The 26,152-nt window shown below is 42.7% G+C and overlaps 2 protein-coding genes across 8 annotated transcripts in view; both read right to left on the bottom strand.

Annotated features, from left to right (window-relative positions):
* LOC137372681 (volume-regulated anion channel subunit LRRC8C-like) overlaps window positions 1-26,152 on the bottom strand; it is a 137,830-nt gene that overhangs the window by 32,233 nt on the left and 79,445 nt on the right. The gene's annotated exons all lie outside the window — the stretch shown is intronic.
* Window positions 1,042-26,152, bottom strand: part of LOC137372682 (volume-regulated anion channel subunit LRRC8D-like) — a 104,560-nt gene continuing 79,449 nt past the window's right edge. For 3 of the 7 annotated variants that reach the window (XM_068036746.1, XM_068036747.1, XM_068036752.1), the window contains one exon: window positions 1,042-3,787. In XM_068036746.1, coding sequence (XP_067892847.1) covers window positions 1,227-3,785 — 2,559 coding nt within the window. In that variant the 5' untranslated portion in view covers window positions 3,786-3,787 and the 3' untranslated portion in view covers window positions 1,042-1,226. The other 4 variants (XM_068036751.1, XM_068036749.1, XM_068036748.1 and 1 more) reach the window with 4 other exon arrangements.

Below are 26,152 nucleotides of genomic sequence, written 5' to 3'. Positions count from 1 at the left end.
AGGAGAGATCTTTAATTTAAGTGAATCATTTGGTATAATTTCAGGTTTCCACTGGCAACCCAGAGCCAATCATGATGTATACTGGAGGACAGCCAAGGTGCATCCTAACGCAACCCCATTCACTTACACAGAAACCTGTGCATCTGCAGATTGATTTAGAGTTGGCCGGGTAGGGGGCAAGTTGCCAGTATGCATGTTTTTTTAAATCCTTTCCTGGTTCGCTCTCTGCCTGCAGATTGGCGCTGAGACCAGTATGAAGCGCTACTTCTATGAAACTGAATGGAGGCATTGAATAGGACATGTGTTGAGATGCACACTTGTGTGTTATCAGAGGGATACCTAGGTGTGAATGGAGGCCTGAAATGACAGGTCTCCACAGGAAAAGAAATTACTTGCTAGACTGAAGACACCTCCTCTATGAGGCAATAGGTACATTCGATATATTGAGGTGAATAGCACAGGTGAAGGAGGGCCTTGTGCTAAAATTAATCTCCTTAGCCCTTCTTGCTTTAAAGCAAGCAAAGTAAAAAAAAAAGTTTGTTTTTTAATTCAGAAACAGCCAATTGGTGCTAGGAGCTAGATATTGGCGCATGACTAAATCCACACAGTTTAGAGCCTGCAACTTAACTGTCCTCCTACAGAAATAGATACAACTAAGAGACATGTGGTTTGGTACCATAGAGACACAAAATGCAGGTTTATGTCCAACATGACAAACTTCTGACCTTAACTGGGCTATTAAAAGGAGAGAACCAAGCTACTGGTTCCCACAGGAGAGATATCATGTTAAGAGTTTGAGATACACCGGTGCTGCACTCACAAATCTTGTACTGGCCAGTTTAGCAGCAAAGCTGAAAGAGGACAAGCATTGAGAGAGAGGCTAGAGATCAGGTAATCCACCCCTCTGACAGATAATGAAAATTGAAAAGTTTTTTTAAAAAAAAGTGTCAAGAATAAATTAAAATAAATGCATTTACAAATAAGGATATATAAATATTCAGTCATCAACAGACTTGCATAAGACAACCAGTGACCAGTTAGTTAATTGGTTACAATTTATTACAATAATTTGAGCGCTTTTTCAGGGCAAAAAACTAGTATCACCTTCATCTAGTTTTTTTTAAACAGTTGCCATGTTTAAGTACCTTGATCTATTTTATACATTTTTTCCAGTTAACAAGCAAACATTCAGTTCCAAGGCTGCTACATATGCTTTGCTCAATACTTTATATTCCTGTGCCAAAAGTAGAATTTGAGTTAAAGTCTTGGTTAAAGAAATCTTTAACATCAGAGGGCAACGTGTCAAAGAGGTGATCTTCAACGACAAGCCCACTTTTCTTCAGAAGGCGGCAGTGACTTAACTCTGCTGGTAGTCTGTCCAGGCAGTTCCCCCTCAGCTCTAGCTGTGTGAGCTGCACAAGCTGCCCAACCTTTTCTGAAATGGAAGTGATGCAGTTTTGGCCTATGTTCAAAACCCGCAACTTTGTGCACTTAAAAACCTGCTTTGGCAAAATTTCCACTCGGTTTCCTGTAACTGCAAAATACTGTAAATTCTGGAGGGACGTGATCTCTGCTGGAATGACAGCGATGGAATTGTGACTTACATCCAGATATCTCAGCTTCTGTAAAGTGAAGAGAGCTGCTGGTAAAGACTCCAGTTTATTCTGAGAAAGGTAAAGCAACTCAAGGTTCTTCACCAGGCTGATTGATGAAGGGATGGTGATGATTTTGTTGTGCCACAGCTTCAGGCACGTCAAGCGCTTCAGATGCTGAAAACTTATCACCTCCTCGATTGTGCGAATGTTGTTGGATTTCAAGTCTAGTTCTTGCAAGTTGGTCAAGCTGAAAATGGCATGTGGGATCCGTTCCAGCTCACAGTTCTGCAGTTCCAGCTCAGTTAGATTGATCATCTTCTTCAAGCTGTTCAGCACTAAAAGTTTTGTTCCGTCATTGTGAACCAACAGAGCAGTGAGATGGGGTGCAACATCAGTGATGTTTGAAGGAACTTTGGTCAGATTACTCTTCAGGTGCAAGATCTTCAGGTGTTTCAGTTCTCGCAGTGACTCGAGAGCGATCATCTTATTATTTTCAGAGCTCAGATTACCAACTAGGTACAGTTCACGCAGGTTTTTAAGCAAGTAGACCCAGGTGGGAATTTCTGCAACATCAGTGAACTTGATGTGCAGATATCTAAGGTGGTCCCGGAGGAAGCTGAAGGCAGTTTGTTCCACTTTAGCAGGGCAATGGTAAAGGTGCAGTTCCTGAAGATTAGTCATTTGGGAAATTTTGGCAGGAATCTTCGCCTCAGGAATCAGTTCTAGCTTCAGTACCTCCAGTTCGGTCATGTCAAACACTGCATCAGGCACCCCGGAAAGCATGAAGAGGTGCAGCTCCAGCTTGTCTTGAGCATTCCGAGAGACATGCTGTTTGAGTTTCTCGTAAGTCCACTCGTGGTTCAAACTTAGCTCCCGCAGTTTGTTTTCACTCACCTCTGACAGGAAGACCCCAAAGCGCTTCGAGTAAAGTTGGTCATATTGATCAACCATGTGCAGCAGAAATGCAAAGTCATTTTTAACATCTGGAATGTCACTAAAGCTACTTTCCTCACGGACCTTTTCAAAAGAATATTCCTTTAAGGGCCGCCTAAACAGCCAAAACAAAGTATATATACAAACAAGTCCATAAACACATATTAGTGCAATGTAGCTAATTAATAATTTTCGCAGCATAAAAGCCATGTTGTGAGTACAATGAAATTGAGAATATCCAGTCAAATGTTCTATGTCTGGTTTGCAGACATGATTAAACATTATAGAAGTCACAAAATTAAGTGTATAACATAAAATAAACATCAACTTCACCGTCTTTATGACTGTCTGGACAACATAGAGTTTATATATTAAATCACTGTCTTCTACATGGGCACGAAACTTACGAACTTTTTCAAAAAGGGCTTTGGCCTGCTCTCCATCTTTCTTGTCCAAAATAGTCATGCTGGGAACTTCAATGACTGGCTTCTCAGCTGAAAATTTAGGTCCAGTCCTGGATATCATGGGTGTGCTCAAGCTAGGGCTTTCTTCTTCACTGCCAGTCGATAAATGCTTTGCCACAGAGGTCTTAAAGCGTTGCTTGTTCTCCTCAGAGTCCTCACACGCAGTTTCAGAGAGTGCTTTTGTGGTCCACGGAGACTCAAAACACTTTCCCAATATAGAAACAAAATGTTCAATCTTTGAACTGGTCTTGGGGTACTTGAACCAGAAATTGCTACTAACCATGAGGATGAGCGTATGGATTAGAGCAAGGTAAGGAAAATACTTGGAGTACCAGGGCAAAGCCACATGATAGCACATCTGATTGATGAAAACATATTGCTGATACTCCAAGTTAGTCGGACGCCCAAAGTTGAGAGGGCCTCTTTGCACAGGATGATCGACAACATCATCAGGTAGTTCAACGGTTCCAAAAGCAAAGATGTTGGCTCCCTCAGTAGCATGATTCCGGCTCCCTATTGAAGACGTAGCGCTTTCTAAATCTGGTACAACAGATGCTTCGGGAAATTTTGTAGGATTCTCAGTGACACTGCGATGGGTTTCTGATCTTTCATCTGATTGGGGCTCAGGAAGACACACGACTTGGTCTTTGGTCAGTTGCATGGTGCCCGCAAAGATAGCGACCATCAGCATTACAATGGCTAAATAATCCATGAATACATCCCACCATGGCTTCAGAATTCGATAGGTTGCCTGTATGTCATTAAGAGATGCAACTTCTGTGAGGGTAAACATTCCTGTAAAATACATAAAAGGTAGAATAAATGATGGAGTAAATTACTGAGACAAACTGAAATCATCTTTGAAATTCGGCGTTGGGTACATTCCTTCCTCTCACAGTTGTGCAATTCAGTGTGTTCACACAGACAAAAGGTCCCTAGTTTTATCCCTAATGCGATTGGAGTTAGCTAATCTCAGTTGGGATCCTACAATGGGTCTCAGTCGTCCAGCGTAAAGGAAACCAAAAGATGGTCAGGGTTTCCGCTTTTAATTGTTATGCATGTGGTGCAGGCATAAAGTGAGAACAGGATCATGGACAGGCCTGTTACTGGTGGCAAGCTGTTTCACCATAGAAGATAACATTCACCATCTGGGGTCACATGAAAAATTGCCATTTAAAGGTATACCTACACGACACAGACTGCAGCAGTACAAGGAGGCAACTCACCACCACCTTCTCAAGGGCAATAAATGCTGGCTTTTACAATGACGCTCATATACCATGAATGAATAAAAACAAGGCGGTCATGGGGCGGGCTAGCGGTTCCTGGCCATTTCATGGGAAGACGATGGTATAGTGGTAATGGCACTGGACCAGTAATCCAGAAACCCAAGTTAATACTCTGGGGACACAGGTTCAAATCCCACCATGGTAGCTGGTGGAATTTAAATTCAATTAATTAATAAATTCAATTAATGAAAATCTGGAATTGAAAGCTAGTCTCAGGGTCACCATTAAACCATCATTAACTGTAGTAACAACCTACCTGGTTCACTAAATGTCCTTTAGGGAAGGAAATCTGCTGTGCTTACCTGGTCTGGCCCAATTGTGACTCCAGACCCACAGCAATGTGGTTGACTCTTAACTGCCCTCTGAATTCAGTTGTCAAGGGCAATTAGGAATGGCAATAAATGTTGTCCTTGCCAGCAACACCTACACCCCATGAAACGAATAAATCAAAAAAAAACTGCACTTCAGAAAGAGCCAGATAAGAGGAGAAAAAAGTTGGCAACATTTTTGGAGCAAGCAAAATTGGTTCATATAAAATGTCATGATCAAAATGAATTTGAATTTAATATACATAGCTCATTCCAATTTAAACAAAGAAAACTACTTAAACTCAAAAAAGATGTTTTAAAACTTTGTTAGTTTGCATTACAATGCTCAGAGCCTATTAATTTACAACCAAAGAACACGCTTAATATTATAATTAAAAATATGTAGTGCTGGAAGTATTCAGTAAGTCGGGAAACATCTGTGGAGCAAGAAACAAGAGTTAACGGGCTGAATTCTCGTGCCATTTCCCGCCCCCCCTCCCCTCCCCTCCCCTCCACTGTGGCGGAAACAGACGTGGGGCGGGCCCGGTAAAATAGCAGGAAACCACATTGGGACACTCCCTTTTGCTGTCCCGCTGCGGGGGAAGTTTCCCAGGCTGCGAGGTGGATCGGCTGCTCACTCCACGGAGACAGGAAGTTAATTTGCATAATTAAAGGTCCCATTAAGGGCCATTTTACAGGGCCACTAGCACTTTGCCAGCAGTGGAGTGCCCCTCCCACTCACCATGTTGGGAGGCTGCCAGCTTCATGGCAGCCCAGGGGGCCATCGGAGCCAGAGGCTCTATAGCCCAAAGAGGGGCCTGCAGGCAAAAAAGGCAGCTCCAACGATCCCCCGGAGGGCATTCCCCTCAGTCCCACAGGATCTACTGCCCTTAGCCCCCTAAATTTAAATTTTTTCATACATGTACAAAAGCGCCTCCATTTTGAGGTGCCCCACCCCCACCCTCCTGCCTGCCTCAGCAGTGCCCACTTCTCCCAGTGGGGCTGCTGAGGCTTCAGAGCTGCCTGCCCTCTGAATGGGCCAGCACCAGGAGTCTGCCCACCATCCTTAATTAGACAGTGAGCCTGCAGGTGGCTAATTACAAGGCAGGTGCTGGCAAGTGCAACTTCGGGACCTGCTTTACAGCCCAACGAGAGGGTCCCGAAACTCGCAGTAAAATTCAGCCCAATGTTTCAGTCGTTGCCTTTTCGCCAGAACTGAAAAAAGTTAGAGATGTAACAGATTTTAAGCAAGTATAGAGGCAGGGAAATGAACATAAGTAGGAGTAGGCCATACAGCCCCTCGGGCCTTTTCCACCATTCAACAGGATCATGATTAATCTTCAATCTTATCTCCACTTTCCCACCAGATCCCCATATCCCTGGATTCCCTTGCAGTCCAAAAATCTATCAATGTCACTCTTGAATATACTCAACAACTGAGCATCCACAGGGTTCCAAAGAGCAAACAATTCAGAGTGAAGAAAGTTCTCATTTCAGTTTAAAAGCGGCGACTCCTTATTCTGAGACGATAACCCCTAGTTCTAGACTTTCTAACCAGGGGAAACAGCCTCTCAGCATCTACCCCAACAAGCCCTCCAAGAATCTAGTATGTTTCACTGAGATCACCTCTCATTTCCAGGAAGTACTCAATTTCACCCGATAGGACAGCCCTCTCATCCCAGGAATCAATCTAGTGACCTTTCAATGCACACCTCTAAGGCTCCCTTAGGTAAGGAGCCTAAAACTGTATACATTGCGTCTGACATGGTCTCACTAAAGCAACAAAAGCAAGAAATGCTGGAAATACTCAGCAGGTCAGGCAGCATCTGTGGAGATAGAAGCAGAGTTAACGTTTCAGGTCAGTGAGCTTTCATCAGAACTGGCAATGGTTAGAAATGTAATAGATTTTAAGCAAATAAAGCGGGGGTGGGGCAAGAGATAACAAAAAGGAAGGTGTTGATAGGTCAGGGTCGCAGAGAACAACTGACAAGGTGGTCATGGAGCAAAGGCAAATGGTATGCTAATAGTGTGCTGAAAGACAAAGTGTTAGTGCAGAGAGGGTGTTAATTGACAGAAAACTGAACAGCTCTGGCCCAAAGCACAAACATGAAAAAAACAGTGGGCAGGCACATGGTAAAAAAAAAATGAATAATGTAACAAATTAAAATAAAAAGTAAAAAAGAAAAAAATAACTAAAAATAAAAAGTGGGTGCCCGTCATGCTTTGAAATTATTGAGCTCAATATTCAGTCCGGCAGGCTGTAGCGTGCCTAATCGGTAAATGAGATGCTGTTCCTCGAGCTTGCGTTAATGTTCACTGGAACACTGCAGCAAGCCCAGGACAGATAGGTGGGCATGAGAGCAGCGGGGTGTGTTGAAATGGCAAGCAACCGGAAGCTTGGGGTCATGCTTACATTGTGATTCGTGTACAAGGACACCCAAATCCCTCTACCAACATTTACTCATCTCTCACCTTTCAAAAATTCTGTTTTTCCATTCTTCCTACCAAAATGGAAATTTCATACTTTGCCACGTTATACTCCATCTGCTAATTTCTTGCTCATTTAATTAACCCTTCTACATCTCTTTGTAGACTCCATGGGTACAAAATTCAGAATGAAAGCTGGATGCCCTCTGAGTAGGGTGCACTGCGCCTCGAGCTGCCTCTGGCACAGCCTGCGCATTGCCCCACGTTGGGGTGTTACTGCATCTTCACAGGGAGGGCAGAAAATTTGGTGGCCTGTTTGAACAAAGGCTGCAACAGATAGGAGGTCTGGAGCTGCAGTGCCTCTGGGTCAGCAGCATGAGAGGGAGATGAAGCATAGTCTGTGAAGAGGGCAAACTCTGCACGATGTCCTTTGCCAAGTTGGAGCCACATTCCTCCATGCTCCTTGACAGCGACAGGAGGCTCCCTGGCAGGCCAGCCAATGCACCCACCACCTTGGTTTGCATGCCCATCAGCTTTCTCCTATCTGCTGTCCCATCTAGGTCTCAACTGTTTCCCCTTTAGCAGAACTCGTCTGCGACCTCCCCCTCCGGTGAGCTAGCACATATACTATGCTTTCCCCCTAGCCTGGTTGCAAGCCACTTATGCCCAGTGACTCATCATAGGCTGATCCCACCTCAATACTAGCCTCTAAGGTACATGTATTGTCAGTATCTTATGATCCTGTAGTTTTTTTTTCCGGGAAGAATGTGGTGAGCGTTTCAGAGACCAAGGAACAGATATACATTGCTGCAATTATCTTTTGAATTGGCTTTTTAGTTGAAACAGTCTGTTCTAACTCAGAGAAACAGACAGACAGCTGTGTGTAAGCACCTGAAAAGAGAAACCGACCATTTAAGCTGAAGGAAGAGAATTTAGTCTTTAAAATTTTGAGAGAATAATAAATAAAGGCAAGCCAAAACAGAGATCTCTGATAATTTAAACTGAAGGATGGGAGGTTAGACTGTGACCATCTTTTATCCCTCAAAAAATTCTAAAGCCAAATCGACTCATTAACAAGTATCTGCAAGTGGTTAATTGTAGAAATTCATCACTGGAGAAGGAAAGCAACAATTTTGACTTCTAGATTAGACTACGGACTGTTCTACTGTTGAAGAACCTTTTTTCCCCCATCGGACGGCTGTGAGGACTTCAAACATCCTTGAACTGTTCCACATCCGGCAGGAGCATAAATCTGCAAGGACCCTCAATTTTTCTATTTTAAATGTTGTTTATATCTTCGTAGTGTTTAAGAATTTATATTAAATAGTTAATTTGTTGATTTAAAGACACCTGGTTTGGTTAGCCTCATTCGGGGGTTAATAGATGTTACAGTTTGACTGGGTCTTTAATGTGGAAAGTTTAAAATGATATGTTAGGCTATCTGTGGAGGGACAGGATTGAGTTAACAGTGCATTTCTCCCACCACAATCAGAATCGTATATTTTGATTGGGGGCTTTGACTGGAGCAGTCGGTCATAACAATTTGAACTGGTGGATGAGTGTGTCAGATCAAGTGATGGGGGCTCTTCATCAGTTCCGTGTTACTGCTCTCCATCCCTGTGACCGTGTGGGTTTCCTCCGGGTGCTTCGGTTTCCTCTCACAGCCAAAGACTTGCGGGTTGATAGGTAAATTGGCCATTATAAATTGCCCCTAGTATAGGTAGGTGGTAGGGGAATTGAGGGAAGGTAGGGGATGAGGTAGGAATATGAGATTAATGTAGGATTAGCATAAATGGGTGGTAGATGGTTGGCACAGACTTGGTGGGCCGAAGGGCCTGTTTCAGTGCTGTATCTCTAAATAAAAAAATAAAATATTTGAGAAAAGATCCAGAGCTCACTGAGGAAAGCAGAGAGCAGGGACATTCAGAGTATGGAGAGTGACAGTGTAAACTAGCAGTTAATTTGTAGCTGGGGCCAAAATACACCCACTACTAGAGCTAAAACATAAACACTGGAAGACAGGAGATTGGGGGACAAAGAGTAACAGATGGCAGCGGATGGCCGAGGAGAGAGGTACACACCAAGGAGCTCCCTCGGAAAATGACCACCCAGGAGCCATGTTGAAAGAAAAAATGAAGCAATTTACATCCTAAAAAATCTCAAAGATTTATCAAATACTCTTTCATAAAGCCATGCTGACTTTGTCTAATTATATTACGATTTCTAAGTGCCTTGTTACACTACTTCCTTAATAATGGATTCCAGCATTAGCCAGTTAGCTTAACATCTGTCTTAGGGAAAATGTTAGAAGCTATTATTAAAGATGTTATAGCAGGGCATTTTGAAAAATTCAAGCTAATCAGGCAGAGTCAACATGGTTTTGTGAAAGGGAAATCATGGTTAACCGATTTATTGGAGTTCTTTGAGGGAGTTACATGTGCTGTGGATAAAGGGAAACCGGTGGATGTATTGTATTTAGATTTCCAGAAGGTATTTGATAAGTGCCACATCAAAGGTTATTGCAGAAAATAAAAGCTCATGGTGTAGGGGGTAACATATTGGCATGGACTGAAGATTGGTTAGCTAACAGGAAACAGAGAGTAGGCATAAATGGGTTATTTTCTGGTTGGCAAGCTGTAATGAGTGGTCTGCCACAGGGATCTGTGCAGGGGCCTCAACTTTTTACAATTTATATAAATGGCTTAGAAGAGACCGAAGGTATGGTTGCTAAATTTGCTGATGACACAAAGAAAGGTAGGAAAGTAACTTGTGAAGAGGACATAAGGAGGCTACAAAGGGATATCGATAAGTTAAGTGAGTGGGCAAAGACTTGGCAAATGGAGTATAATGTGGGAAAGTGTGAAATTGTCCACTTTGGTAGGAAGAATAAAAAAGCAGCATATTATCTAAATGGTGAGGGATTGCAGAGCTCTGAGATGCAGAGGTATCTGGCTGTCCTAGTGCATGAATCGCATAAGGTTAGTATGCAGGTACAGCACGTAATTAGGAAAGCTAATAGAATGTTATCGTTTATCGTGAGGGGAATTGAATACAAAAGTAGGGAGGTTATGCTTCAGTTATACAGAGCATTGGTGAGACCACATCTAGAGTCCTGTGTACAGTACTGGTCTCCTTATTTAAGGAATTATGTAAATGTGTTGGAGGCAGCACAGAGAAGGTTTACTCGACTAACTCCTGAAATGGGTGGGCTGTCTTACAAGGAAAGATTGGACAGGCTAGGTATGTATCCACTGGAATTTAGAAGAGTAAGAGGCGACTTGATTAAAAGATGAGATCCTGAGGGGTCTTGACGGGGTGGATGTGGAAAGGATGTTTCCCCTTGTGGGAGAATCTCGAACTAGGGGTCACTGTTTGAAAATAAGGGGTCACCCATTTAAGAAAGACTTGCGGAGAAATTTGTTCTCTCTGGGTCGTGAGTCTTTGGAATTCTCTTCCTCAAAAGGCAGTGGAAGCAGAGTCTTTGAATATTTTTAAGGCAGAGGTAGATAGATTCTTGATAAGCAAGGGGGTGGAAGGTTATCGAGGGTAGGTGGAAATGTGGAGTAATCAGTTCAGCCATGAACTTATTGAATGGCGGAGCAGGCTCGAGGGGTCGAGTGGCCTATTCCTGCTCCTAATTCGTATGTTCGTATTTCCCAATAGCTGATGTCAGGTTAGCTGGCCTGTAGTTCCCGCTTTTTCTCTCTCCATCTTTTCTTGAATAGCAGTCTTTGTTAATTTGCTCTTTGTTACATGGCATTCTGAGATTTTTTTTTCCAGTGTTTTATGTGAACAAATTCAACATTCCATTCATGTTCCGTGACAATCATAATTCACTCTTGTGTATTTGTAGTCTCAGGTTAAAAACTAATTTATAATGCCATTTTTAAATTTGGTAAAGTGGATAAAACATTTGTATTGCAAAAAACCTCACTTTTATCAGAAAACGATGACATTATGTGCAACTAATTAGTAGAAGTTTTTAAAGATTGTCCTAGTTCCAAGTGTCTGATGTTAAGTATCTAATAAAAAGCTTCATCACAGCTGTGACTCAACAGAACTGGTTTCAGCCTCCGCTTTGCTTCGAGCAAAGTGCACATACAATGAATTAAAACCAAACAGACATCCACCATCTCGTGCAGTGATGTATGAATAATTTCTGGCAAAAGAAACTAGTCAGTTTTAACCCGTAAGCTGTAGCCAGTAATATGAAAACAATCAGAATTGCTTCAAAGGAGGAATCTCTTTCTTGCTGAACCACAGTTTTATACTGTTCTTGGGAGGTGGCCTTGCAAATGGATAGGGGGAAGCAGTGTGATATAGTATACTTCAAAAGGCCTTCTGATAAATTAACATTCTGATGACTCCTCAATAAACTAAGGTTGGTATCAAGGGTTAGATCTTGATCAGTAACTACCTAAAGGGAAAGAAGCAGGCAGCTGGCATGAAGCGACTGCATTAGGAGGGTGAAGGTATTGAGTGATATGTCCTAGGGTCCATGTTGGCTCCCTTCTATTCCTGGTAATTGTAAGTGACCTGAACTCAGCCACAGTGCAAAGGAGTCAAATTTCAATGGGAAAGGGGCAAGGGATTGGCATCTTTTAGCTCACAGCAGGAAGACAAGACCTTACAAAAGGAGCTCAACAAGATTGGTGCCTGGGCTGAGCGGCAGCAGCAATTTGCATTTACATAGCGCCTTTAGTGTAGTAAAATATCCCAAGGCACTTCACAGAGGCATTTATAAAACAAAGTATGACACTGAGCCATATAAGGAGATATTAGGGCAGATGATCAAGAGCTTGGTCAAAGCGCTAGGCTTTAAGGAATGTCTTAAAAGGAGGTAAGCAAGTTGGAGAGATGGAGAGTTGTAGGGAGGATATTCCAGAGCTTGGGGCCTAGGCAGCTGAAGGCATGGCCACCAATGTTGGAGTGATTAAAATCAGGGATGCTCAAGAAGCCAGAATAATACGATTGCAGATATCTTAGAGGGTTGTGGGTATGGAGGAAATTACAGAGATAGGCAGGGGTGAGGCCATGGAGGGATTTGAAAACAAGGATGAGAATTTTAGAATGGAGACACTGTTTAGCCAGGAGCCAGTGTAGGTCTGCAAGCATAGGGATAATGGGTAAAAGAGATTTGGTGCGAGTTAGGACATGGGCTGCAGAATTTTGGATGATTTCAAGCTTATGGAGGCTAGAATGAGAGAGGCTGGTCAGTAGTACAGTAGAATGGTCAAGTCTGGAGGTAACAAAGATTTGGAGGAGGGTTTCAGCCGCAGAAGAACTGAGGCAGGCACAGAGTGGGGTGATGTTACAGAGGCGAAAATAGGCAGACTTAGTGACGGTGTGGATGCGTGGTTGAAATCTCATCTCAGGGTCAAATGACAGTCTGGTTCAGCCTCAAACAATTTCCAGGAAGACGGATGGAGTCGGTGGCGGGGACCGAAGACAATGGCTTTAGTCTTCCCAATATTTAACTGGGGAAAATTGGAACAGTGGCAGTGACTGGAGTTCAATATGGGCAAGTATAAATTGGGAGTAAAAATAGGTACATGTACTCTTGGTGTGTTAAAGGGTCTGGTTCCAAAGGCCAGTTTCTAGTCAATGAACATTAAAGTTTTACCTTGTCATATTAAAACAATAAACTTTGACTTTCTTTTTAATTTGGAACTCGGGTGGGAGGGGCTGCACTAGCTGGGGTTCAGGGGGGAAACTTAAAAGTAATGATCATTGACTCATCATGCACCACATCTAAATAGCGTGAAGTAGCAATGTAGAAAACAAACCCAATGCCAGATTACACTGCCAAAATCCTTTGAGTTCAAATCCCCAGAGGCAGGAGTTATGAGTGATAATCCATACTCTTCACCCACAAGCTGAGAGATGACCTTATAGGAGATACAGAGAATGCTTAAACAGGATAGTCAAAGTAAACTTCTTACATCAATACCAGAGCACAGAGTTGCAAAAGGGTAATTTAAGCCAGCTGTCAACAAGCATTTCTTTACACAAAGAGTCATCAACAGATGAAGTAGTGCAAGAGCTGTCGAGGCCAGGATGTTGAACTAAGCTGAGAAGGTAGATGCTGGCAAGATAATTGTGTTGGTACCCTGAGAGGATGAGACCAAAATAAGATGAGATGAAAGGCCTCAGCACTATCAAATGAAAACTCAGTTAACCTGTGATCTTCCCCATCGCCTCAGACAAAGTGTTTTATCTGGTACTTGTTAAACTTTTAAATAGTTGAGATTTTTTTTAAATTTAGGCTAAGTTTATTGCTGTAATATGATGAGGCAAAAACTTTAATGTTCATTGGCTAGAAATTGGCCTTTGGAACCAGACCCTTAAACACACCAAGGGCCCAGCAGGTATCTGACCCTGTCTCAAACAATGCTGCTCCATAGTATAAACGGTCTGATATTCAGAGTACCAATGAAATCACAAACCCACAGAAGTGGGCTCCACAATGGTGTCACTAGATTAAGGTTGACAGTTGCAGCAATGTCAATGCAGGGATCCAGTCCTCTCACATTTACATTCTGGATTTCAGTATTAGAGAGTGCAAATCCATCTCCCTGACCTAGTGTAAAAGGGGACAGGGGTTGGGGGGGGGGGGGGCATGCAGGGGGTGGGGTGGTTGGGGGTTGCGGAGTTCACTCTCCTGAAATGGAGTTTCTTAGCTTGATATTTAAATACTAAAGTAAAAGCACCTTTAGATATGTGAACACAGATTATCCAGCAATGACAAGATCAGCAAAGGATATTGTACATTTTGTCATCAAGCACACCAATAACTCGCTCCTTTTATTAATTTTCAAATTAGAAAACGTCAGTGAGCATAGTGATGAAGCAGAAGTGGTGTAGCCAGTGCCCATGAATTAGGCTGTTATGACTAAGGCAGGAGAAATGCATGGTTAAGTCAGTCCCACTACTCCACAGGTCATAGCATATCAGATAAAGTTTCCCACCTACTGAAGAATAGCCAAGTTAAACATTTTATTTGTCCCCCAGAATAAAGCACACCAAACCAGGTTTCTTTAAACAACAACAATAACATTAACTATTTATTAGAAAATAAATAATAAGTCTTAACTACTTACGAGATAAATCTACATATGTGAAAAGCTCCTTAGTTCCTTGGCCATCATGCACACACACATACATTCAAAAAAAAAATCGGTTCACCGGGGAAAAGGGATTTTTAAAAAGTTTATAGCGGTTTCATAGGAATAAAAAGGAAAAAAAAATGATTGGGTTTATCACATTCTGGTAGGATGTTTTCGGTATGGTGAGGTGTCCCAGAGTTGATTAGTCAGATGCCACTCCAAGTGAGGTTGATGAACAGTCTGTTCAAGGCAATTTGTTTGCAGCAGGTGTCATACAGATCTTTCACCAAAAGGGTGTAGTAACAGGTCGGCTTGGGTTTTAAAAAGTAGCAGTCTTGCAGTAGAAGCTTTCTTGAGATTTTAGGGTTTCCCAAAACACAGGAGGCAACAGGAACCACTCTTGAGGCAGGAATCTTCAAAGACTAGAGGCAATAGAAATCTCCTACCTCTGACATACAGGGGTTTCTTCTCTGAAAAGCAGTCTTCCTCTACAGAGAGAAGTAACTTTTTTCCTGGGTCTTTTTTCTCTCTCCAGGCAAATCACAGCCATATTTCAAATGCAGGATTACTTTTCAAGAGATGCAAGTCTTCCTTTACAGAGAGAGGTCTTTTTCTCCAGTCAGGTCACAGCCAGATTTCAAACTGCCTGCTCCTTGTTCAACTCACTGGTCTTTTTACAATCAAAAAGTGAAATTAACTTCAACAATCAAGTCACATGACAATCATAAACCTTGACCTGTCAATCCCCTGCTGATTTGTTTGGGAACAGTTGCCTTGCAGTCTGTGTAATTCACTCAGTTCAAATCCACCAGGTTTCAGCAATCTATGTCCACAGAGAAAAAACCTTTCCTCAGTTTTTAAAAACACACAGAATTCTAAGCTTTCAATACAAAACAAAACACTTGTAACAAGTGCCATCACTTGGGATTTATTTGTTTATGGTGTTAACTGTGGCTCAGTGTTAGCATTCTCGCGTTCAGGCCAGACAGTTGTGGGTTCAAGTCCCACTCCAGACACTTCAGCACAAAACCTAGGCCAACACACCAGTGCAGTACTGAGGGAGTGCTGCACTATCAGAGGTGCCAACTTTTGGAATGAGACGTTAAACTGAGATCCAGTCTGTCCCATCATGACACTGTTTCAATGACGAGCCGGGGAGATTCTCCCCCACCCCCCTAGTGTCCTGGCCAATATTTACCCTTCAGCCAACACCACTGAAACAGATTATCTGGTTATCATCACATTCCTGTTTGTAGGAGCTTGCTGTGTACAAATATGGCTGCCATATACATTAAAACAATGACAACACTTCAAAAAGTACTTCACTGGCTGTAAAGTGCTTTGGAATGTCCTGAGGTTGTGAAAGGGGCTATACAAATGCAAGTTCTTTCTTTGGACACATTTAGACATCTATATAAGAACAGAAGAAATAGGAGCAGGAGTAGGCCATTCAGCCCCTCGAGCCTGCTCTGTCATTCAGTAAGATCATGACTGATCTGATCGTGGCCTTAACTCCACTTTCCTGCCTGTAACCCATAACCCTCGACTCTCCTATAGTTCAAGAATCGGTCTAACTCAGCCTTGAATATATTCAATGACTCAGCCTCCACGGCTCTCTGGGATAGAGAATTCCAAAGATTCACGATCCTGAGAGAAGAAATTCCTCCTCATCTCAGTCTTAAATGGGCAGCCCCTTATTCTGAAACTGTGACCCCTAGTTCTCGATTCCCCCACAAATGGAAACTTCTTGGCATCTCCTCTGTCAAGCTCCCTCACATCTTCCATCTCTCATTCTTCTAAACTCCAATGAGTATAGACCCAACCTGCTCAACCTTTCCTCATAAGGCAACCCCTTCATGCCAGGAATCAACCTAGTGAACCTTCTCTGAACTGCCTACAATGCAAGTATATCCTTCCTTAAGTAAGGTGACCAAAACTGTCAAAGTACTCTAGATGAGGTCTCACCAATGCCCTGTACAACTGTAGCAAAATTTCCCTACTTTTATATTCCAACCCCCTTGCAATAAAGGCGAACATTCCATTTGCCATCCTAACTACTTGCTGTACCAGCATGTTAACTTTTTTGTGTTTCATATACGAGGACACCAAGATCTCTCTGTATTGCAGCATTCTGTAGTCTCTCTGTTTACACTGCAGTCCTTCCTCTTCAGTTCTTGCTTGACCTCTTATTTAGTTTAGTTTCCTTTCATAAAGATAATATTAACTCATACGTTTAGGTGGATCATTTTCTTTTAAACCCAGCATTTCAGATCCAAACATATTCAACCTATGTGAGTTGCTGCCTCAAGTTCTCATGAGCACATTGTTAGAATGTCTATAAATGAAGCTTATCTGCAACCACTGGTCCATGTCTCATGCACAATAGGATAACTATTTTATGAATGCAAAGGTTGGCATACCTTATGGAATTGGATGCAGGTATACAAACTCAGAGACCATGATTGTTCACATTAATCTCGTTGTTAGTCATCATTACTAACACGGTTTGTTTAATAGAATGTTATGTTAAAATCAAGTGAAAGGAGGAAAGTGATATACACAACCATTGTACAATATTATAAAATAAACACTTTTGTATAGAAACTATTAAGTGTAGTATAGAATTCTTTGTATTGTTTAATGAGTTGCATATAATGTTTTATATATATATATATATATATATATATATATATGTATGTGTATGTATGTGTGTATATCACACACACATTTATTTTAATAGTCTATAAACAGGTTCAATATATCTCTGCATAGATATAATTGATATAGTACTGTATGATAATGTTTAATATTGCTAAACAGCTATGCTTAGCGCTGTACAGTATGCATTTGTTCTAGTACTGTATAGCATTAGGAGACCAAAGAGAAAATACACTATACTGTTTACATCTAATGTATCATTTAGATATTGTTTTATGCAATACTGCAAGTATAACACTTAGTATGTGCGGTATAAAAATCAGCAGATCATTTAAATGCAGCCTGAGAATGCCAGGCCACCATTATCATTTTGAAATCGTCATTAACCAGTGGGTGTGGAGTTATGATAATTACCTTCTCACTGTTTTCCATGAGGGCGCAGGAGTAGAGCAAATGTCACAGAAAAATATAAAATGGCACAATTGATGGCAGAAGTTACTTACTCCACTATACTTACTCCATTACAATGGTGCATCAACCCAGGAAAATCTGGACTGTGGTCTTAATGCAGGCACAGAAAAAAAACCAATGCGCACCTTAGATTATAAAACAAGAAATAATACAAAAATAAATCTTCAAATAGTAAATATGGAAAAAATACATGGTGTCGGGGGAAAGATGAGAGGCAGTAAAAGATGGGCGGCACAGTTGCGCAGTGGTTAGCACCGCAGCCTCACAGCTCCAGCGACCCGGGTTCAATTCTGGGTCCTGCCTATGTGAAGCTTGCAAGTTCTCCCTGTGTCTGTGTGGATTTCCTCCAGGTGCTCCGGTTTCCTCCCACATGCCAAAGACTTGCTGGTTGATAGGTTAATTGGCCATTATAAATTGCCCCTAGTATAGGTAGGTGGTAGGGAAATAAAGGGACAGGTGGGGATGTGGTAGGAATATGGGTTTAATGTAGGATTAGTATAAATGGGTGGTTGATGGTCGGCACAGACTCGGTGGGCCGAAGGGCCTGTTTCAGTGCTGTATCTCTAAACTAAACTAAGTGTTTCTCTTCTCTGCAAATGGCAGACTGGATAGCAATGGCAGTATGTGACACATTCCAATAGCCAGTACAGCACGTTTAATGAATTGGAGGAGCGCAGAGATGTTGGAGGGCTATAGGGTTACAGAGATAGGAAGGGGCAACGCCATGGCGGGGGGGAGGGGGGTGATTTGAAAACAAGGATGAGAATTTGAAATTTGAGGCTTTGCCAGACCAGGAGCCAAAGTAAGTCAGCAAATGCAGAGGAAATTTGTGAGCGGGATTTGGTGCAAGATAAAATAGAGGTAGCAGAGTTTTGGATGGGCTAAAGTTTACTGAGGGTGCACAGTGGAAGACTAGCCAGGAGCCTGCTGGAATAATCGCATATGGAAGTTATAAAGGCACGGTTGAGAGTTTCAGCAGCGGATACCCAGTCCCTTTAGAGCTGCTGGCTCAAGATTGTTTTCTCTGTCTTCGTGTTGGCCATGTGTTTGTTTCCAGCTGTTAGTCATTCCTCTCCATCAGAGTGAGTTAGGATATTGCACCCATCACTAACCAATTAATAGCATATTTCCTTTGATCTCTAAAATAACCCTCTAATCCTCCTTTTGATTCCTTTCTTGTCATTTCATTCTGTGCTTTCAATTCTATCAGCTGGTTCAGCATTTCCCACGCAAGATATACACAGTGGCGCAGTGGTTAGCACTGCAGCCTCACAGCTCCAGGGGCCCGGGTTCGATTCTGGGTACTGCCTGTGCGGAGTTTGCAAGTTCTCCCTGTGTCTGCGTGGGTTTCCTCCGGGTGCTCCGGTTTCCTCCCACATGCCAAAGACTTGCAGATTGATAGGTTAATTGGCCATTATAAATTGCCCCTAGTATAGGTAGGTGGTAAAGAAATATAAAGGGACCGGTGGGGATGTTATTGGAATATGGGATTCGTCTGGGATTAGTATAAATGGGTGGTTGATGGTCGGCACAGACTCGGTGGGCCGAAGGGCCTGTTTCAGTGCTGTATCTCTAAACTAAACTAAACTAAACATGCAGGAACTCCTGAATTCTCCAATTCATACTGATGCTAGCCACCAATAATTCAAGATCACAGAATAATACAGTGCAGAAGAGGCCCTTCGGCCCATCAAGTCTGCACCGATGCATTAAAGACACCTGACCTGTCTACCTAATCCCATTTGCCAGCTCTTGGCCCATAGCCTTGAATGTTATGATGTGCCAAGTGCTCATCCAGGTACTTTTTAAAAGGATGTGAAGCAACCCGCCTCTACCACCCTCCCAGGCAGTGCATTCCAGACCGTCACCACCCTATGGGTAAAAAGGTTCTTCCTCAAATCCCCCTTAAACCTCCTGCCCCTCACCTTAAACTTGTGTCCCCTCGTAACTGACCCTTTAACGAAGGGGAATAGCTGCTCCCTATCCAAGATGGCAAACAAGAACTGGGTTTTAAAACATGAGGCCTCTATTTCCAATGAATTTTACAAGACTGGCATTTTTCATTAGGCACAATACAATGACCGAGTAAAACTCCTGCAGCATTTTAAGATTTACCTCAAAAGCGTTCAAGATTAGATAGAGTTACGTAGGATATACAGCAAAGAAACAGGGCATTAGGCCCAGCCAGGCCATGCTGCCGTTTCTGCTTCATTTGAGCCTCCTCCCGCTTCCCCATCTAATCCTATCAGCAAATCCTTCTATTCCTTTCTCCCTCATGTGTTTATCCAGCTTCCCCTTACCTGCATCTAAGCTATTTTGCCACAACCACTCCATGTAGTAGCAAGTTCCACATTCTCCCCACTCCCCAGGTAAAGAAATCACTTCTGAATCCCCCTACTGGATATTTTGGTGACTTTCTTTTATTGATGGCCTCTAGTTTTGCTCTTCTCCACTTTAGGAAGGACTTTTTTTAAAAAATTCATTCACAGGATGTGGGCATTGCTGGTAAGACCAGTGTCTATTGCCCTTCCCTAAATGCCCTCAAGAAGGTGGCGGTGAGCTGCCTTCTTGAATTGCTGCAGTCCAGGTGGTGTAGTTACGCCCACAGCGCTGTTAGGGAAGAAGTTCCTGGTTTTTGACCCAGTGACAATGAAGGAACCGCTGATATATTTCCAAGACAGGATAGTGTGCAACTTGGAAGAGAACTTTCAGGGTGGTGGTGTTCCCATGCATTTGCTATCCTTGTCCTTCTAGGCGGTAAAAGCTATGAATTTGGAAGATGCTGCTGAAGGAGCCTTGGCGAGTTTCTGCAGTAGATTGTATAAAATTTATTAGGACCATTAAACTAAAATGGTCGCTGGAATAAAAAGGAATGAGAGGGAGGATCCCTATATGGAATATGGAGCTTAATAATACCCTAAAATACCATGATTATGGATGAAATAGTTTCCCCACAGGGTGATAAACTCACCATCATTGTTATTTTGTTCTTCCAAACAATAGCAAAGTCAAAAAAGTGGATTGGATAACTGCAGATAAACTACAAAATGGCTGCCTTTCACACAGAGGGCAAACGTAGCTAACAATGCATGCTCTTACAGAAGCAAAATACTGTGGATGCTGGAAATCTGAAATAAAAACAGAAAATGCTTGAAATACTCAGTAGGTCAGGGAGAAACAGAGTTACAGACCTGAAACAATGGTCTGGATTTTATAGAGCCCTCGGTGTCGGGATCCCTGACGGGTGGGAGTGAGGGGGCGGGGGGTACGGGAGAGACATGAAGATTGCAGATGAGGCCCGCCACGGACCTTGATGCCAGCAGGGCCTGGCCGGATACTGCTGCCAGCAGCAAGGCCTCGTGGCCGCACCCCGCCCACCCGGCAACGGGACCGCCATTTAAATATTTAAATCAATTAACTTATCTGAATTAATGAGTCTCCCGTCACCTCCTGTAGTCCCGCCGCAATCTTTACCCCGGCGGCCGGCACTACCGTGCCTTCAGATCCACGTCCAGGGAAACGAGGCGCAACCCTGGTGGGGAGGGGGGACAAGAGAAGTTTATCCATGCCGAGGTGAGGTGGGGTCGGGGTGCCAAAAGAGAGTCAATAAACATAATGGGTGTAGGGGTTGGTGGGAAGAGTTATAGTTTAAAGTTTGTGTGGGGTGGGGGAAAAGGTCAAGATTGTGAATGTGTGTTGTGTGTGGGCGGTGGAGGAAAAGGGCAAATAATTAATCTAATTAATATTGGAGGGGTGGGAGAGGGGCAAAAGAAATGTATTTATTAATTTTAATTCAATGTCACTTTAAATATTTAAATGTCCCGGTAGGGCTGACAGCCCTTTTAAAAATGGCGTCAATGCCGCACACAGGCAGCTGACCCCGTTGCCGGGGACCGACAGCCCCCCTCCTCCACGTGATTAGGGTGAGAGAGAGGGTGGGCAGCCCGTCCCGGCTATTTAAATGAGACACCGCACTTGGAATCGCGGTGGCTCTTTGGTGTGCGGCCTGCACAGGCAGACCGCCATTTTCTTCGCCCACTGCTGATATCAGCAGCGGGCTTATAAAATTCAGCCATTAACTCAGTTTCTCTCTCCAATGATGCTGCCAGACCTGCTGACTACCAGCATTTTATGTTTTTATTTGATGCACACCATTCGCTAAAGCTAAGCAAATGTACAACGGGACATGCACATAAAAACCTAGAAACCGTGTTTGGCAGAATTAGGAAATTAACTCCTTCCTTTGTCACCTATTTGAGCAACAACTTATATTTATAAAGCGACCTTAGATTAATAAAACATCCCAAGGCACATCACAGGAGGATTAAAAGTTAAAATTAGACACAAAGCCACATGTAGTGATGTTAGGGCAGATGGTCGCAAGTTTGGTCAAAGAGTTAGATTTTAAGGAGCATCTTAAAAGGAGAAAGGAGAGGTAGAGAATTGGAGGAGTTTAGGGCCTAGACAACTGAAGGCGTGACCCCCCCCCCCCTCTCCCCTCCCCCCCAATGGTGGAGTGATCAAAATCAGGGATGCTCAAGAGGCCAGAATTAGATGAGTGCAGATATCTCGAGGAGTTGAGGGGCTGGAGGAGATTAGCGAGATAGGGAGGGGCGAGCCATGGATGGATGAGAGAATTTTAAAATCAAGGTGTTGCTTGACCGGGAGCCAACGTAGGTCAGAGAACACAGAGGTGATAGATGAACGGGATTTGGTACAAGTAAGGACATGGGCAGCATAGTTTTGGATGAAATTAAGTTTATGGAAGGTAGAATATAGGAGAATGCCAACAGTGCGATGGAATAGTCAAGTCTAGAGATAACAAAGGCATGGATGAAGATTTCAGCAGAACAGCTGAGGCAGGGGCAAAGTCAGATGATGTTACGGAGGTGGTTGGAATCTCACTTCAGGGTCAAATTTGACACCAAGGTTGCAAACAGTCTGGTTTATTCTCAAGACTGTTGCAAGGGAGAGAGATGGAGTTGGAACCTAGGAAACGGAGTTTGGAGTGGGGACTGAAGACAATGGCTTCCGTCTTCCCAATATTTAATTGAACAGTCATGAACTCATTTACTTTAAATATGGCTGATGCCTTTTCTTCTTTAAAGGTTACTTCTATTTTAAATGGATAACACCTCCACTAAACAGTGAACAAAATGACTGCTTATAAAAATGTGAAGAGTTTCTCTGCCAGTATTATCAACTGCAATTTCCAGACTGTAGTTACGTCAGTGGTTCCAATCTCAGGCACAGAGATGCCCCTAAGAGAGTAAAATATAGGCAGTATGGCAAAACCTAATTCCTAATTGGATCCATCATCCATGTAGGAGAGTGTAATGATATAAGTTAACAGCTAAACATAGATAAAGCACATCACAAAATGGTGAACATAGAGGGCTACAATAAAACTTAAAATGTAGAAACCACAGACAAACATTAGGTGTGATTTGGTGGAAAGCTTAGGAAATCTGGTGAAAAATAACTTACAGAATTCAGAATTAATATCTTTGTATTATGAGAATGTACTCTGTGTGATACCAGTGTAGTACCAAGGGAGTGCCATCTTCTGGATGAGACGTTAAACCAAGCCACCATGTGCCCTCTCAAATAGGCATAAAGAAAGATACCATGGCATTACAAAAGGAGGAGCACGAGGATTCTCGCCATGTCCCGGCTGACATTTATATTTCAACCAGCATCACTAAAACAGACATTTCACTTATTGCAGTTTGAGACGTTAATGTGAACAAGTTGCTTGTCATGTTTCCCTACAGTACAACACTTTAAAAGTCACTAATTGGCTGTGAGGTGTTTTGGAGTCATGAAAGGCACTAACACACATGTAAATTTTCCTTCTTAGAACTGCAGAAACTTTCTTGAGAAACATTGTTCAGAGGATGTAAAACAGCTAAGCCCTCAACATTGCCACGCGGACACACCTGCTCCTTCCCCATTGGCACGCGCACCCCAGTCACACTGCAGATAGCATGGGCATTGCCCTTCTTTGCACATCACCCAGGATTTGGAATGGGGTCAGTCACTCAGAAGCCGGCGGTCTGAAGTCTCGACCTCCTCACCCATGACTCGCTCAGTCATTTTGCAACCGGAGCGGCAGAAACCATTTTTTGTTTAAAAAGGTAGCAGGGTCAAGAGACTTCAACACCCATTAATGGCAACCCACAGCAACAAATCCTGACCAAAAAGTCCAAAGCCACATTCTATTAAATTACTCATGGAACAAGTTATGTCCAAACCAATTCCAAAATGGGAACAAGTTTTTTCAAATAATACACTATCACAACTGTGGCCTTCACTATTCTATAGGAATGAACAGAATGATGCCAAATTGAATGATTTGGAAAAGTAAAAATTAATCACTACATACCAGGTATCAACTAGGAGACAAAGGCACTACAACTGAACCCATTCAACTGCCTTCTTCTGTGTGAATGAGTGAGAACGAGAGATTGATTGTTTATATATTTATTCTCCCACAGCCAGGTTAATTCATTACCTTTTACCGACCATCTCTCAGTGCAAACCAGTCTTCTACCACAAGCCAGATGCTCTGATAGTTTAGCTGAACAGAATATTTTACTCGCTCAGAATAATCAACTGCATACACAGACAATTCTTCTGGAGTAGTGTGGTAGGCAACAAAATATACTCTGCCCTTGTCATTCTACAGCATCATCAGACTAACAAACTGCCATCAGGGGAAAAGTTATAGCCGTTCAAGGTCAAATCATATATCCAGTTATGTCCTGGAATTGCTGCAATTCATTGTATAGCCCAACAATGTTTAACTTTCCTTCACACTCTCATGAGCTGTGAAATCCAATCTGTGATGCAAAGAAAACCCACACTGAGCTTCCCCACGAGTTAAAATCAGCTGGGAACAGGTTGATTTTTAAGCACGAGAACAGCATCATAACTTTTAGGGGTTTTACTCACGGATAGGGCTGTAAGCTCTTTCACAGGCTGCAAGCTTGTGTGCAGTCAGCAAACTCTGCAAAGCAGGAGGACCTCTGAAATTCAGCAACACATTTTAATAACTGGCTGTGGGAGGTACTGAAAAATTTCACTGGGTGGCCCAGAATATAGAATGTCATAGACATTGTGTCAAATCTGCAGCTCATGAAGATTTTATAACCATAAGTCATGAGTATATTCACTCTACTGTTAGAACCACAGGAATGTCCAGCATAAGATAGTGTACCCAAGTAAATTTTGTGTAACCACATACCAACTAGGTCCCAGTGGCAATTCAATCTTCAGCTTGGTCAAATACTTCCTGGTCAACTACAGCTTCATTAGTGAAGTAAAATGACCAAGTGTTGATAATCTGTGCCAGCACTTAACTGAGCAGTGTTTACCAATTGTGAAATCTGATTGAACAACGAAGAGAACATGATTAAAAATGAACATTATCATGAGACCAAAAAGATTGACGCAGTTTGTGTCACTCACCATCCTTTCAAGGGCTAAACTACTAAACTGTGTCTTACAGACTAATGTTCATAGCTACTTTGCTGTCCTATCCTTTGTAATAAAGCTTTGAATAGATTACGAGATTGTTGTTATTCTGGAGCTGTAGACAAAGCAGCACTTTTTCCCTTACATACAATTTATCCTTTCAAAATTAGTGTTCCCAGTTAAACATACTGCACTTACACAGTTTTTTTCTCATGTTATATTGCCTCTCCCAGGAGGTACCATGACTAGATGGTGAGAGACAATGCATGAAGTTACTCCAACTATTAGATGGGGAAGGCTTGATAGATCAGATGCTCTTTTCTCCCCCTTCTTTTCTGATATTCATATGATGCAGTACAGAGAGGGATACTGAGTTGGACAGGGACATGTCTGGTGCTATGGTGATAGTCTGACTAAGGGCAGGTCCTCTGCTCTTTTTCTCCACCAGGAGAAATGAGCATGACTAGGGAAGAGTGTGTATGAGGCGGCTTACCGTTGCCTTTCTCAGATCGGAACGGGAATTGAACCCACACTGTTGACGTACAGGGAGGGATATCGAAATTGAGAAGGATATAAGAATAGAAAATGCTGGAGACACTCAGCAGGTCTGGCAGCATCTATGGAAGAGAAACAAAGCTAATGTTTCAGGTCGATGACTTTTCATCAGAACATCAGCCTGAAACATGAACTCGGTTTCTTTTTTTGACAAGATGCTGCCAGACCTGCTGAGTATTTCTCGCCTTTTCTGCTTTTAATTCAGATTAAACCCGCAAGGCTACGGGCCAGGTGCTGGAAGGTGGGGTTAGATTGGGTGGCTAGTTTTCTCAGCCGGCACAGACACGATGGGCTGAATGGCCTCCTTCTGTGCCACAATTTTTCTATGGTTCTATTTCCAGCAACCGCAGTATTTTGGTTTTGGAGAGGGACATATCTGGCATGCAGATGGAGAAGGGCATACAGGTATGGGCAGAGAAACATACTAGGACTCGGGCACACAAATACATTAAAAATAGGGTAGAGACTTGGGCAGACAGAAAAATGCAAACCGCCACACAAAGGGGGAAAAAGTGCACACAAAGATCACCAAAGCTGCAGAAGATCTCTTACAAGGATGGTGCATGTAATTATTTATCTTATTCTCTTTAAATCCAGACAGCAGAATCTCCAATTAGATTGAATTCACTTGAGTTATATCCCTCTCCTCCCCACCCCTTCCAGCTTTAGCTCCCCAAAGACATTCCCTTAAATGGGATACCAGTAGTGAAGCAGGCACAACATACAGTGTCTTTATAATCTACAGGGCTCTGATTCACAGATGACAGTAAACACTGCTAAAAGGATTCTAAAAATATGCACTGGAGTTTATGACACCAGCTCTTTCTGACGCATTACTTTAAAAATTGCTGCCAAGAGGAAAATAAAAAT

The sequence above is a fragment of the Heterodontus francisci genome, chromosome 8 (assembly GCF_036365525.1).
Source record: "Heterodontus francisci isolate sHetFra1 chromosome 8, sHetFra1.hap1, whole genome shotgun sequence".
Lineage (NCBI taxonomy): Eukaryota > Metazoa > Chordata > Chondrichthyes > Heterodontiformes > Heterodontidae > Heterodontus > Heterodontus francisci.
The sequence above is the reverse complement of the archived record's forward strand: the minus strand, read 5'-3'. Positions and strand labels throughout refer to the sequence as shown.